Source organism: Caloenas nicobarica, chromosome Z (assembly GCF_036013445.1).
Source record: "Caloenas nicobarica isolate bCalNic1 chromosome Z, bCalNic1.hap1, whole genome shotgun sequence".
In the NCBI taxonomy this organism is placed as follows: Eukaryota; Metazoa; Chordata; class Aves; order Columbiformes; family Columbidae; genus Caloenas; species Caloenas nicobarica.
In genome coordinates, this window is record NC_088284.1 from 19,289,756 (window position 1) to 19,306,286 (window position 16,531).

General features: G+C 40.4%; 1 protein-coding gene across 1 annotated transcript in view; it reads right to left on the reverse strand.

Annotated features, from left to right (window-relative positions):
* The window catches only part of MTMR12 (myotubularin related protein 12), a 34,421-nt gene extending 18,854 nt beyond the window's left edge, over positions 1–15,567 (reverse strand). Inside the window, exons 1-6 of the mRNA XM_065656153.1 lie at positions 15,395–15,567; positions 7,229–7,283; positions 5,922–6,061; positions 4,015–4,087; positions 2,683–2,813; positions 1,923–2,016 (exon numbers count right to left, since the gene is read on the reverse strand). Of these exons, the coding sequence (XP_065512225.1) occupies positions 1,923–2,016; positions 2,683–2,813; positions 4,015–4,087; positions 5,922–6,061; positions 7,229–7,283; positions 15,395–15,454 (553 nt within the window). The 5' untranslated portion in view covers positions 15,455–15,567. The remainder of the gene's footprint in view (positions 1–1,922; positions 2,017–2,682; positions 2,814–4,014; positions 4,088–5,921; positions 6,062–7,228; positions 7,284–15,394) is intronic.
* Between the last annotated feature and the right edge of the window lie 964 nt (positions 15,568–16,531).

Sequence of the window (16,531 nt, forward strand, 5' to 3'; positions counted from 1 at the left end):
GAAGATTGATTACAGCAAAAAACAATTACAGCAATTAAGTCTCAGTCATCTCAACTGAGAACTTCATCTGTATTTCTATTTAGCCACCTCAGCTAGAGTTAAAAGAACAGGTTGATTTACCACCAGATCTTGTGTAATAACCATGTAATTTATGGAGTATGGCAAATTGTTTTAAATACGTCATAATTAAGTATCCTGCAACATCAGCTAACACTGAAATACCAAACAGAGCTAGAATTTTCACAGAAGAGACAATGGCAAGTTAAAACTTTCCAACATAAGAAGATAAGGTAGATGAAAAATCTACAGCTGGAAACAGAATATTGTTAATGAGCTCTAAGGTACAAGTTAAGATTTAAGAGTGTCAGACCACTAGAGGCACAAAATCCAATTTCTAAAGTCTCCTTGGTTTGTCCTGTAACCATGTCATAAAGAATGAGACCCGGGCATTTATTATTGAGGATGGTTATTAAAACATAAAAGAATATTTGCACAACACTTCAATGTTGCTATAAGGAATATGCTTCTCCCACATTTGCTTAGTCTCCATCTGGAAAAGCTTACAGTCTTTCTGATGTTTGTAGCTCAAACTGAACACCAATTACAGATGACACCTGCAGGAACCACCTGAGCCAGCAATGTGCCCTTACAGCAAAGGCAGTCAACATATTTTTGGGCTGCGTTAGGAAAACCATTGGCTACAGGCTGAATGAGGTGAGTATCGTTCTCTACTCAGCATTGGTTAGGCTGTGCCTGGAGTGCTGTGTCCAGGGCTGGGCTCCCCAGCACAAGACAGGCACAGGCCTTGGGCCTGCTGGACCCAATCCACTGAAGGCCCATTAAGACCATTAAAGGGCTTGAAGAACCTGATATGAGGAAAGACGGAGAGCTGGGATCATTCAGCCTAGAGAAGGCTTGGTGGGGGTGCAGAGGGGCAAGAAACCTTTCCAGTGTTTTTAAACCGAGGGCAGAAGCACAGGAGGAGAGCAAAGAAGACGAACCACTCAGTGGTATCTGGTGACATGACAAAAGGCAGCGCACCCTAGCTGAAATACAGCAAATCCCCATTTAAATGTAATAAACTTTTTCACTATGAGGACGGTCAACTAATGAAACAGGCTGGCCAGAAAGGTTATGGAGTCTCGGTCCTTGGAGATATTCAAAACTCAACTGGACATGACCCTGGTAAGTTTGCTGTAGTTAACCCTACTCTAAATAGGGGCTGTTGGACAGGGGCATCACTAGATGATCTCCAGAGGTTTCCTCTAACCTCAATGATTCTGTAGTCCTTAACTTATCAAAATAAGTGTCTAATTAATACCTTGGGTACATCAAAACTTCCTTCTGTTAAAGGAATAGGTGTTCCTGGAACACAAAGAATCAGGTTCCTAATTCAAAACAGTGCTATTACTTCAGTTGAAGTCTGAACTATGAAATGCTAGAAAGTACACTGACAACTTTTTACCTTGAATTGTGCAGCTTACTGTATTATTCAGCAAAGTTTGATCAAGTGGGAAGACTATGTAATAAGTTTGCTCTGAGAGGAAGTCAGATGTCTACTGGAATCTTGCTATGCAAACCTATGGTTTTATTTTTTTTTTGCAGTTACCTGGGAGAAGCAGACTGCTTGCAAATAAGCACAAAAAGGGAAATACTTGCTGTCAAATGATTACATTTTCAGTGGCATCTAAGAATTAAGAGCAGGAAGTTTGGTTCACTGCAATAGTACAGAAAAAACACTGATTAAATAAGCAAAATATTTTCTAGTGGAAAACACTCTAGCCAGAAGCAGATGAAAAGCCTTTGCACATATTGATCACAGTAAGTTTTCAATCCAGTGATGCTACTCTCGCTTGGAAAATTACTCCTTAAGGAACTAACAGTATGTAACAAATACAGATCAAAAATAGAAAAACATTTACCTGTGTCATTTGGGGCAGCTGATGCATAAGAGAACAGAAACAAACGTTTAAGCAGCTTAGGAGTCTGGCTATGATGAACTATACCACTGACGATCTAGGAAAGGACCGAAAATTAACACCCAAACATAGACTGAGACTAGCAGTGTAAAAAAAAGTGATTTTTTTTTTCTCCCCTCTCCTAGGTATTAAACAACAGATTCTATCCCCAAAAACTGAAAACTGACTTTTAGAAAGCTCTCTCTGTCATCTGCAAGACATCATACCTACTTGTCTTAATGAGAAGTATTATACATGTTCAACTTCTAGAATGACTCTTATTAGTTAAATAGAAGTAGCAGACTCTTAGTTTGGAGTTCAGATTAACCTGTTAAAAGAACTCATGTTATCAGGAAAATAACTGCTTTCATACAAGAAAGGCTGAAGTCTAATGTGATAAATGTAATTAAATTATGTAGCACAAAGAGAACAGCGTTACAAGTTTGCCTAAGCTGAAGCTGATTTCATATAGTACTCTGCAGCTCCAGTTTTCTTCAAAGAGCCAGTACATCTGATCTTTTCAACTGTTACACACAATAATGTTTCATGATTAAGGTTAACTAGAAATCAAAGTCTTTTACTTTCTCTCTGAGTTGGGAATGATCAGAAAACACCTCAAGTTTAAGGGATCTCTCAGGGTGAATTTCATCCTTCCCTCATCCCCACAACTAAACACTCAACATTAAGCTTAAAAAAGAAAACCAAATTAAGTTACTGTACTTACTCTTTTCACTTCCTCTTCTTTTGTGTATCTCAGGCAGAAATGAAATACTCTAAGATCTTTACAGTAGATAATTAGCGTCTCTGGGTATTTTCTCAGTTGTCCAGTTAGAAGTTTCTTTTTCTCATCATAAACTGCAAAATTAAAAAGTTTAAGTAAATATGAAAAAGAACTTTGCCATCAGTTGATAAAGATATCCCCACTTAACTTCTAAAAATTCGCAATAAACTAATTCAAGCCCAAGTTTTAGCAAGTCAAAACAAGCATCGTACAACACAGACTGGCAAGCTCTTGTGCTAATACACTCGACTTTTTTTTAAACTACTTCATGCAAGACAGAAACCAAACTTGCAGCAAGCCAGCTGCTGAGTGATTATTTCTGTTCACATTCTGACTGGGTAATAAGTTCAAAGTTCTGAGATGCATAACGAACATAATTTAGTAGTTTCGCCTGAGGGAAAGTCCCCAAACAAGTGAGATCATTCTAAGCTCCTAAAAAAAAATAATTTTAACCACCATAAAATCTCCAGGAGAGCCCTTTATTCACTTCTGTTTGATATCATTTCACAGCTTCAAGTGATGTCAGCTAGGCCACTGTAAGCAAAATTAAATAGCGTTCTCATAATCAACTTCCACTAGTCTCTCCCTAGTCCACTCCTTCACGAATCCACATCATGGTTCATAAATACTCTGAATACTCTAACACTAGTCCAAAGTCAGGCTTCTCTATAAATCCTTCCCCGCTACTTAGAAATTACCAGCCCCATTCTTGTTTACCTTTTAAAGTCATACAGGCATGCCTGTAAGCTCTGCTGCAAAACACTCATTGGTTTACAAGTAAATTAAAACCTCATTTTCCATATCCTTTGATATTTTGAAGACATCACAAACGTCATAAAACAAAATTCCCTTAGGCAAGCAAAAGGTACTGTTTGGGAATTTAGTACCTGTCCTGCTCTGCAGTGCTATTGCTCAAATGAAGTGAATATCTCTGTATTTACAGAAATAGTTGATACACTGGAAAGTCCTTATGCATGAGTCTTAATCACAGACTTTTCACTGTACACTCTTCTCTGCTTTCAACCACAGCACTCTGAAGAAATGGTTTTGTCTGTCCCAGCAAGACAATTAATCAAAATGTTTCTAATAGATCTCTTATCTGTCATTTCATCATCAAATGTAACTGCAGCTCTTTTGTCCAGACTACCCAATCCTAGTTCCCAAAGTGACAACTCTATCAGTTTTCTAAAATGCATGTACATACACAAAGAGCACGAGCACTGTAAGACTTAGAAACATGAGGCATGTTAAACAAACAGGAGAAAGCTGACCTACCTCCATAGATTTGATCTACACATTGCAGGGTTATGTCATTTTCTCCTACAATCTTATTCTTAAATTGTGGCTCCTAGAACATGAAAAAATTCTCAGAAATCTCACACTACTAAGCAGTAGCACTTTCTCACAAGTAAAGGCTGTATTCAGTACTTTAATACCAGCATTACTTCTTATAAGCTGTGTAAGGCAGAATACTGAAGAACAGCTATTAATATACAGACAGATGTAAGTTACACAGGCATAGTTTATAAACTGCAGATCCACTTTTATTTCAGTCTGAGCCGTGCTTGAAATGTAGATTGAGTTTTTACTTTTCAAATAGCTTCAAAGCATGCATTTCTATTGAGTCACTTTTCAAACTAGAATCATTGCAGTAAACAGGAAACACAGTAACTTGATGTAATCCAAGCCATTTTATGACAAGTTTCCTTGTTATGGGAACCTGGCAGGAAATAGAAAGTCTCTTAAAAGAACCAGTATCTCAAGAATACTCCAACAAAACAGCCAGATTTATCACTTCGTAAAATGAAGAGACGAACAACTCAGTTCTCTTATCTACTGTTTTGACAAACTTGAAGTGATTTGGGGCTCCCTTCGTTTTTATCATTCATGAGTTCAGAGTTAAAAGTGACATTTAAGTGATGCCACAATTAAACATTGTTACATTAAATTACCAGAAGGCTGATGTGCACTACATCAGCAAATCACATTTCACATGAAGACAGCTGTGAACAGAGTTAACCTCATTCAAGTTATTTCCAGGTCTGCACTACTCTGAATCAGGTGGCTAATAATTAACTTTTGTTAAGATAATTATATAATCGTTACATATATATATATATATATATATATAAAATATAATAGTTGACTTGGCATGCCATAAACCCAAGATTTAAAGTTAGCAATGGAACAGAAATTAGCATGGTCACTACCAACTTTAGCATAAATCTCATGTGATCTGTGGAAAGGGCTCTGCGGCTTTGTCCCAATTAATTCTGTGATTCTGTAATTCCAGAAGGTCCAAGAATTCGTATTTGGCTGCATAAGTCTTAGTTTAACATTTGAACTCTCTGAAATTTTACCCGAAGAAATTTCTGACTACAATCAATGCGTCAAATTCTATTCTGCTCATTATTCTGCGCTGTCAAGATCACCTTGCACTCAAGAGCTATATACTAGGCTGTCCTTCACTTTTATCACCTAAATGGACTAGACTGTTTCAGGTGCTTACGCACATCAAAAAAGGTGTGCCATTACCATTCCCCTTTGACAGCTCAATTTGAGCGCCTAAAACAAAAGAAACAAGATTCAAGTAATTTCTAAGACTTGAGGGCTTTTTAGCTTTTTTAACATTTGCCAGCTCAACAGTACCAGGTTTTTAAATCTTTGCAGTCAACACCCGAGTTTGAATGGAGTAATTCAGAGCTTTACTGAGCCACAATCTGAATATCCGCTTAGTCTTTTGCAGCTCTGAAATGGTTCTACATATGTAGGCCAAAGTCAAGTCAGATGGTATACAACATTAGAAGTGTGTCTCACATTCAGACTTTTGCAATTTCTACTAGATAAGCAGTCAGAAATCAGGTTTAAACTGTTGATCTAATTTTCAAAACAATTAATTATTTTAACTTAAGCTTCACAAAATTACCAACTCATAAGACACAGAATTATAAATTAAGTCTACTATAAGCATCCACATACATGCTTGCACCATTTTCACTTGAGGAAGGATTGGTGTAGACCAGGCAGATGCAGACTCTTTGAAATTGGTCTGCAGCCATTAAAACTTGTCATAAATCTACATTCATTCTGCATCTTTATAAAAGGTAAAGATATTATTTAGTCAGAGACACTATATGTCTTTAGAGTGTGTTTGGTCATAATTAAAAGACTTGTCCTCCTACATTATCATCTGAAGCAGAATCATCGTCAAGGAAAGCAATCTTGAAGTTTGTGCATACAAGTTTCCCATAGGTGCCACGACTGGATCCGTCTTCTTGTATATACTTGTACACCGTGCTTGCCTCGCAAAGCAGCAGTTCACCTGTGTGAAAGAAACACTGTCTTGCAACAGAACTGACATACATGATTGAATTATTTGAACTGTTACCTTAAACTCAGCATTAACTTCCTGACAGCTTCTCCTAACCGTATGTCTGGAGATATTTCATCTCTGTTACATGAAAAGACTAAGAGGCAGATCCTGGAATCAGTACATCGAGAGCCTTCTAGGTTATTAACATTTCTCAAGATGGACTGAACACTGTCCAGCTGCACACATTTAGGAGTTCTGTAACCAGAAGTACCTGTATCATGGCCACTCTAAGCAGCAGGAGAACAACGCCTGGAGCTACAAAGAGCAACCATATGAGTGTGTACTCAAAAAACCTCCACTCTAAAGTCCACTGCAGAGTAGTTAATACAGTCAATAAACGAGTTGAAAACTGTTCCAATTTTCCTTACTGCTAAACTCTAAGAAAGGTGAAACATTCGAGGTGATTATTACAAATCCATCAGTTATTTTTTCCATAGCTTTAACTAGAGATGTTGCTTGTTTTACGGGTCCCAGGGCTATTTTAAAGTTCTCAAACACAAGTTTGCATAAATAATGGTTGATGAAATTCTAATCTTAAAATCAGCAGGAACTGAACTTCAAGTTTGAGAAAGTAAAAACAGGTTTTAGTGGGTATAAGCAGCCAAACTCTCTGTCTTTCCTACAAAGTACAGAAAACCCAACAGTTTATGCTAAGATTTTACTTGTATTTTATCTTAGTAATTGTAAATTAAAAAAAAAAAATCTTAAAAGTGAATGAGGCATCAGAAGGCATAAGTAACTCATAGTAAAGCAAAGCAATTAGAAAGTTTCCACTAGTGTGCAGTCTTCAGTTCCCAAACAAATAAAAACCCACCCAAATTATCTTTTAAGAAATAAGGCAAACTGAAGTATAGACATTTCTTCACATGCAGCTTACCTGAAGATACTGAACACTACAAAAATTGAAAATTTTATAATTTTTTCAACAACCCGTGCAGATACAGATATTTAAAACATTTCAACTTGTGTGGGTTGCTAAACCAAAACCTCTCTTTTACTACTTGGGACACTGATGTCACATGAGTGTTTGTTGCACAGACGCAGGAATATTTAAATATGGTTTACATGACTAATATTTTATTATCTAATCCTAATAATACAAGATACAACTGTTACCTGGTAATAAGCGAGGATTTACTTCCTTTTCTATGGGTTCCTTTATGTGTATTTCCTAAAGAGTGAAAGAATAATTATTACTTCGCAGAAATTGTACCTTCAACACATGCTGTAAATAACAGCACCTTCCCTCTTAAATCCCTCATATTCTAGCATATAGATAAATTTCCTAAATTAAGGAGAATAAGTTGGCAAGGTGCTTCTTTGACTAAAGGTCAGTAGTCTATTAGCTAAATAAGTCTGTAGTTTGACACCCACGTTGTCAGTGGGTTACATGCAGTAGTGAACGCAAAAGGAAATGCATTATTTATATAAGAAACAGGAAGAAATAAAGCATTGCCAATACTTCAAGTTCTCTCAGCACATGCAAATGCATAAGCATAAACTTATTATAATACAACACCATCTCCCAGAGTTCATTCATAAGCTTTTCTGTGTATGATTTAATATTTGTTTTCCCTTCAGTTTTTCAAGCTTCATTCTTCAATATCTGTTTCTGATTTTCTTACATGTATTATTGAAATAAAAGTACAAAAGTTACTTAAACAGCACTACTAAGATTACAGGGAAAGGGATTTCAGAATCTCAGAGTCAAATGGTAAAACCAGTCACAGGATACCCTTTAGTTTGGACCCAAATTGCACAAATAACCCCTATTAAACTCTCAGTATCACTTATTCTAGCCTTGAGGCACTGATAGTTGGACTAAAATCTCTGACAAAGACTATCAAACTAGAGGACATGCTACACCCTTCCTGCTCAGCCAGTTCAGAACTTCCTCCTCCAACTCTAAATCACTTCACATGTACTGGAGTCTTTCTGGAAAACTATTAGTTAACTGGAAAACCCCCTGCCCACAGCCATAAGCAAGCTAATTTTAGCTTGTCACCAGCATCCAAAGTTAGATAATGCAAATCAAGACACGCAATCAGAAGGAGGCATAAGCAATAATATTTTTGCTGGGTTAAATACAAAGAAACAAAAGCCCCTGAGAGCATAAAAATAATCCCCCTTTGCCATTCACATAAACACTTGCTCTCAACACTCAGAAGACCCAAAATGAAGCTTGAAAGGTGCCCAGCAAAACTAAAACCACCAGGAAACCACACCATGAGAACTGCAGAGACATTCAAGACAGGGTGAAAAGAGGTAAAAGTTATAAAATGAAGCTGTGAAGAAAGAAATCAGTAACTACAGCTGGCAGCTAATGCAGAAAACAAAACACAACTTGCTGCCTTTGACTTCTAAGCCTGGATTTGTACAAGTAAATTTTAATCAAAGTTCATTCTTGTCGGCTAAGTAAGTTGCTATGCAAACATGGCTCAAGCTAAACACTGCTGCATTCAGAGAAGAAATAAACATTTTCCCAATGCTGTCTCTTCACCACTGGTAGCTTCGAGCTTAACTTTGGTTTTAGTAGCGCCTTTATAGCTATGCCTCCTACTATTACTATTTGTGTGCAACTAAATGCAACACTGTTTGCTCACAAACTGTGTGCCAACAATCACTGCTACTGAACAGTAAAGTAGTATACTAACTAGGTGCTCTACCTGTAACTTTTACTTTGGGGGATATCATAACACATGTAATAACTACTGTTCATACATACTCAGGGCTTGAATGTTCATACTCATTGCTATGAGTACCAGTTTATGCTAGTGTTGGCAGGTAAGACCTGAGCAAAAAAAAAAAAAAAAAAAAGGAACTCAAAGAAGTTCTTTGAGCTTACATCCATTTATTAAAATGCATGGAATCTTTTATAACAGTTATCAAAAACCCATAGACATTGAAGTGCTTGCTATAGGTAGAATTCCTATCACACACAACTCCAGAAGAGTTCTGTTTGAAAGTCAGCATTTATATCCTCATAATAAAATCATAAATATTTTAAAGACAATTTTTATGCATATGCACTAGGGAGAGCTAGAATGCAAGCCATGAACATTGCTGAACAATCCAAGTTGCTGTGCTCATTTTGCACAGGAGGATATTAAAATATATTAAATTCTACTAACGTCACATTTTATATTTGCTCTTTTAAGAGCGAAGGCAAAGATCTTTATGAAAACAAGTTGTTAACTCACCATGAGCCAGTGCAAGTTGTGTAGGAACCCATAAATTTAGGTTACTATTTCCACTCTGTTTCAGCTTTCTTTTTCTAACAGATTTCAGTTGTGGGGCAACACAGATCTTAGGACTAACTCAAGAGCCTGCTGACACTAAAATGCACGCTCCCCAACACCCCTTTAATCAGTCATACACTTCATACCCACCCACTCCTTTTACCCCTGGGTTTGTCTGACTACATGGTGAGGTAATTTGGTTCATAAGATCAGCTGGAAAGTCCGTACTTGTGCTACATTTGGTTTTGTTGTTACTGCCCATTGTTAGCAGAACTGGCTCATCAACAGGTCTGATGAGCACAGAAACAAAAGAAAGGGAAGCGGCAGAAGCAAGTCTCTCTCCCTTCCCACAAGCTACTAAATCCACTCAGACCTCAGGAAACTTCAGCCTCTGACCCTTTGCTGAAGTCAAGCATGCATGCACTTCTCATTTATGAACACTGAAAGCCATGCACACCTCTAGGTAGATACTTCATCTGTAGCTTCCCTGTGCTGAATGCCCCAAGCAGAATCTTGGCACTTCTTCCTCAAGATACAACACAGGAAACCCTACTACCGGCAGCAGCTAAAAGGAGATACCCATAGGGCACCATACAAATGAGGAAAATTAACTTTGAATTGCCTCAGAAATGATAGAAACAAAGACATCAACTTGCTGAAGGTTTCAGTAACTTCTTACTTGGAGATGCTTCTCATCTGCACACTTACCTTGTGCTGCATTCCCTTTTTCCAGGCTACCAAACGGTAGCAGGCAAGACAGCAACACCCCACAATTATCACAGTAGAGAGTACCAAATCATAGCAAAACTGGAGGCTGACAACATCTCACACCACACTAAATCACAGCACATCATTCTCCTTGTCATTTCAAACCACCTTCAGCTGATAGCGCTATGAAACCATGAAGTGTCAGGAGAAGGAGACAACATGCTCCATGCAGATTCTCTGCTTCAACAGCGGGGGGACAACACCATAGAGAAACAGTTTTCTTAAAGAAAGGCTTACCTTTTCTCCTCTTCTTGATTTTTATCCGAGTATAGAGAACAACTGCGCAATTTGCAGGGACTACATTCAGCCCTCTCCCAAAAACACACTCAAAGGGGCTAAAATACATTACTCAAGCCTGTCTGGGGACATGTCTTCCCCAAGTGCTGAAGCATAAAAGAGCCACTACATGTGACACAATATCCAGTTTAAGTCAGTACAGTCCAATAGCAATTCTGCTATATTAATAGGGTCATAACAGTTAGGGCACGAGAGGGATCCCAAATGATCCTGCTCTTTGTCATAGAGCCTCACCACAACTAAGCACAATGCCTTGCCTCCTATTCCACAGGGAGATAATTGACTGTGCACAGAAAATGACTAAAACATGAAAAAAATTCCCTGCAAGCTAGAACCCCGCTCACTCTGATTTTGTCAGAGAATCTGAATTTTCTTTAACCAGTATTGCCTATTGATACTGGATGTTGATCATGACTCTCAGCAGAGAGACCGTGGATACAGTCTGCTGCTGCAAACTAGAACATGCTGTAAACTCTGAACCTACCTCACCACACAGTAAGGTTTCCATTTATCCATAGCCAGACACTTGTGCTCAAAGTAATACCAAAAAATGAAAACGAGATTTTCAGTAAATACACTGGGAAAAACATTGCCTGCTAGTTTCAAGTAATAAAGGAACCAGTTATCACTTCCAGGGTTTCAAGAGTACTGGCTGAAACATACATCATTTCAAGACTGACAGCAAATAGCAGTGCTGTGAGAACACAGGATATTTTAATGTTCTAATATAGTTTTCCAGAAGTAATCTTGCCACAGGGAAGCTCAACACCATGGTGAGGCTTGCAGTGAACACCTGTTTTTTCTTATTTACTACACTAAAAGACTAACAGAGGGCTGTGATAGGTTTCTTAACTACACATTTTTCTTTATCAGTTGTAAAACTCAAACTGTATACCAAAATATTTGCAAGTTAGTTGTGGTGTTCTAGCAAATGACTACAGTATTCCTGAGTAAAATAAAATCAAACTTTTGTCTAGGACTTCCACTGAAATTTCATGCAAAAGAGGAAATACCTGTGCACATGCTTAGCGTATACTTTGTATTCAGAAATGAACCACAATACACACCTGGTATTTTCTGAAAGACTATTTCTTGGTCAAACAAGCCTAATCCCATGTTGTGTTGCTATAAAATCCAGAGAAGATACTTACTACACTTTAATAACCATGCTGAAAATAATCTCTAAATGCTTGTTTTCCTTCCTTTCACAGCCCCATTATCCAATAGCCCATTAGGTCACTGTGCATGTTTTCCATGTCCTTTTCATCTTTTATACTTTCCTCTTTCCTTACATTGTGCTGTCTCTCTCCTCTGACTTCAACACCCAGCTTCTCCCACGTCAACCCAGAGCCCAGCTGTCCACTGTGGTAACTCCCGTTCCTTGTGCCACTCTTCAGTTTCACTGCTCCAATTCAAAAGGAGCGACATACTATTTTAAAAGCGTAAATATTGCACCAAGACTCACAAGCAACAAGTGTTGATAGTGGCTATGAGCTGACAGCAATGTATGTTTTGGGGCAAAGCACAGGAGGTATGAAAGTTACTCTCACAACTCTGCACCCTGAGGTGCACTCCAGATTTCACAGAGAAACAGAACGAAGCAGAACAAACTTTTTAAAAAGTTCATGGGTTAATAGTGGACCTAACATCCCGTAAGAGTTAACATGGCAGATTTAACTTTTAAGAATGCATGCACAAAAAGTAACATTAAACTTCAAACCAAGTTTAACAACAAAACTTTTATTCAAATTGAGGTTAAGGAAAATGTGATCCAGCTTGTTAGCCTCGCAAATGCTTTCAGCTTTGTAATATTTGAGTTAGAAATCATGAAGTAATTCACTGGTTCTTGTTTCTATGTCTCCATAGCCAAATTTTCTTGGTCTATAATCAGACATGTCAAAATATTGACTTTATACCCTAGTATTCACCCCACTTCCTGCATGGTAGCCAAGTCTGTCCTGAGGGGAAGTGTGTCACTAATATCAACATCCTACGGTCTTGCTCTCAACAGACCACTGATTGATCTGTAGTTCCACACAGCACAGCATAACTAGGTTATATTTAGTCAGATGTCAAAAACATTGCTTTTCTAGACATTCTGGGGTTTCACAGCGGAAATCACTCCTGTTCCCTTAATAAACAGCATTTTCTGTTCAGTCCTTACTTCTGTCTTGCCATATATTAACATGAAAAGAGTTCCTGTTTCTTTTCACATTCAAACACACAAATGCCAAAACCAGTATAAAGCTAACTTCATTTTATTTTTCTGAACATTATGTAATGTGTCTGTCAGGTATCTGAGGATGGACTAAACGAGCTGGGGCTAGAACAAAACTCAGCTCTACCCGTCACATTTTCTTGCTGTAGGGCTCACCTAACATAGAGGCAGCAGCTTTAGGTCTCAGACAACACACCAGATGAACAAGGACAAGCACAATGAATCTGGAGGTTGCAAGAATGACTGGAGCATAACACTACTGTATTGCTCTGTATTGCATCGTGATTGACAGAAAATCTTGTTCCAAGTATAAATGGATTCAAGGCAAGGCTCTGTAAATCCACAGAGAAGTCCATCACGAACTCAAATGCTATCCAGACGTTAACCTCAAGCTCATTAAGTCCCTGAACTGCTGTTTCCCACCTTTTGAGAAGGGTCTACCAGAGGAAGCATGATACTAAACATACTGTTGCCAACACTCCTCCCCAAGCACCTGATACTGAAATAGACAGGGTATTAGTCTGCCCTAGGATGGCAGTTACACTATCTTGATGAAATGAAAGTTCCCAGTTAACCAAACTATTTTCCACATAAGAGGGATTGAAGTATTTCCACTGTTCTATCAGTCTAAACCAAATTTTAAAACATGAAAGTTGGCAGGTACAGGAAATTTGTGTTCAGAAAGTCATTTTTCTCACATACATAAGGAATACAGTTCCTTGAGACACGTTCGCTTCTGCTTATATTAGGATATCTAATCAATATGTTTTTTTTCCAGATCCACAATTAGCCTCACAGGTTTCATCACATATCTAACGTTTTATTTTTAATCCTCATTAAAAATAAAAAAAAATCACTGAAGTCTTCAGCTTCCTGTGTAACCATCCCATTAAGGTAGTCAAAGGCTGTCAAGATGCCAAACTCAGAGCAAAAAGTTAAACCTCCTTTACTTGCAACTGGAATCTGACCTCAGTTTGACTGAGCTTTTGAGGCTGTGAAAGAGACACCAATTCTAGGCTAGCCATCAGGTCTACATTTCAAAGTTTCTGCTGCAAGAGCCCATGAAATTCTTAAATTTAAGTGCATCAAGGAGATAGTTAGAAGCATGGATAAACATGGATAAAGTGAATGACTACAAGCTCTGGTGCATCAGGATATTTTATTAAGAGCTTCAGCTTCCAGTATTAAATACCTTTGTTTTCCTTCCTGCAACCAACAATACCGTATTTGAAGAGTTGCATTACTGTATTTATAATCAAGTTGAAGTACTCTTTATTGTTTTCTGTCTTACTGCACTACATATATTTGACTTGTACCTTTTTCTCACTGGTCCCTTTTTCCAGCAAGCTTTAATCATCCAGCATGCTCGTTTAAACGGTGAAGTGGCTTTCAGTAAGTGCAACAAGTGAAGCCCTTACCTTTGCAAAATTCAGCTCCTTGAGTACACAATTTTTTGTATATTTGTAAAACGTACTTTCCTAAGGTGAAAGACTGACTTCACACAGAGATATAATTGCTGACTCCAGAAATATTTGTAACTATCATTTGCATCCATCTCAACTGAAAAAATACAAGGAAGAGAAAAAGCTTTTAAAGTGACCTGATGAAACTACAAGTCACCAGGGCTTAACAACATAAAACTAGAGCTTCTACCACAAAATAGGAATGTAAGTTTTAATCAGCACAGCTGACCTATGCCATAATAACTTTGCATTGTTATTTCAGATTCAGTGAAAAATAAAACCAGCAGATTCTCCAAGGTCCCACCAGTGACCAACTCTGTGCTAATTAACAAGATAGACGAAAATATCTTCCTTAAGAAGCTCTCAAGAGAATTGAACAATTAAGAAGAACCAGTTTGACACAGATTACAAAGAACTATGGAGGGAAAAAAAAAAACACAAACCAACCCCACAAATGGGTAGTTTTCATGAAGATTAGTCTTCCTAGAAAACAGCTGTTCACCAGGAATAAAAAATGAAGGAATACCGAATAATAATACTGATCTAACAACATCTGCTAACAACATGACCTCAGTAAACTGAGTCTAAAGCCACTTCAGTCAGACTGCCAACGTAAGTTTCAATAAATATGTGAAAGGACAACAGGAAGAACAATATGAAAGATATGCACAGCCAAGAGTCCAACCCTGAGCTGTCAGAAAAGGGCCGCAGCGCTTGGGAGCAACAGAGCTGGACAGGAGCAGCCTGCAGAGACAGAGCACACCTCGGGAGCGACGGTGAGGGACACTGCGAGAAACACGGTGGGAACGTCCCACCCTACAAGCTGGGCAGTCACGGTGACAGCCTGACATCTGCTTAGAGCTTGCGGAAACAATTCATGTGAAGCACCAGAAAAATAACCACCTTAAGACTGACCGGCCAGCTGCATTTTTTTAAGCTTTTTTCAGGAAGCAACAGGCACGATGCTTCCTCTCGGTTCCCAGGGAAGCGCCTCCGAGGCACCGGGCCCGCCGCCCCCGGGACAGCGCACCCGGCAGCGCCCGCGGCCGCAGCGCGAAGCTCCTCACGGCTCCCGGCGGAAAAGCCCGGCCGCGCAGCCCGGCAGCGGCCCCAGGGGAGCGGCAGCGCCGGAGGAGCCCGCGCAGCTCCCGGCGGCTCCCGCGGCCCTGACGAGACCCCAGCGGGCCCTCGCCGGGCTGCCCCCCGCCCCGCGGGCCAGGGCTGCGGCAGCCTCGCAGCTCCTCCGCCCGCCTCCCCGCGCCGCCCGCGGCCCCCTGCTCGCCCCGCGGCCCCGCACCTCCGGGCTGATGTAGGACACGAACGAGGGCTTGGACACCTTGGCCCCGCTGCCCAACATGGCTCCGGCCGCCTCCCGTCTACCTCTGGAGCCCGCGGCGGCACCGCTTCCCTGGGCTCCTCCTCAGGGGTCCGCGGCGGGGACGCGCCGGCAGCGGCAGCGCGGGCGGCGGTATCCGGGGCACGTACTGACCCCGCCCCGCCGCCGGCCATTCCTAGGGCACCGCCTCCCCGCCGCGCCCGTTCTCACTGGGCACAGCTGCTGTCAGTCATAAGCGCGCCCTCCTCTTATTGGCCGCGAGGGGACGTGCCTGGAGGAGGCGGGGCGGTGAGCGGAGGAGAGGGAGGCCAGGCGCGGCGCCGCACGGCCCGGCCGCCGGGGGGCGCCGGTCCCCGTGCCCCGGGGCCGGGGCCGGGGCCGGGGCCGGGGCGGCAGCCGCAGGGCCCCGGGGGCTATTGCGGCACCTCCGCCTGTGCAGGCGGTGAGCGCCCTCTTTTCCGCGCCCGCGGCGGGGAGGCCGGGAGCCCGTGGGCCGCGGCCTGTTCTTTAGTTGAGTTGTCACTTTGTTTAAATTGTCCATAAAGCTACTTCTTACTCATCTGCAAAACGCCCGCGTTGCATCCGTGCGCGCTCATAAGAAAACCCGGTGTTAAGTAAAATCAAAGCACTGAGGTGCTGAGCTTTACTTATGTCAGGAGACGTGCAATGAAAATGGCATAAAACAGGCTCTCCCTTTGAACGATCCTCTAAATTTTTAGCAATTCTTCAAACCTGGCTGCTGATAGACCCCGAGAAGTCCTCTGCCCAATGTCTATTAAAGTGTTAACAGCTGCAGCCTCCCTGGAATGTTGTCTTTGGACACCGTATAATCAGAGCTGTAAATAAATACCAGGTTTACTGGGCATCTAGGTTATTTTTAAAAGCTTAACTTTTATGCGGATGAAGAACAATGCAAATGTTGTGAACTGCCTGTGGCATCAGGACTACCCGGCAGTTAAAATGACGAATGGTAACCAAGGTGACAATTTGCATACAGAGTAGACTTTATGGAAATATTTTTACAAAAATAAAACATACTTTACGAACTTTAATAGACCGTAGGACATGAAAAATCAATAGCTCTTCCAAATACTAATG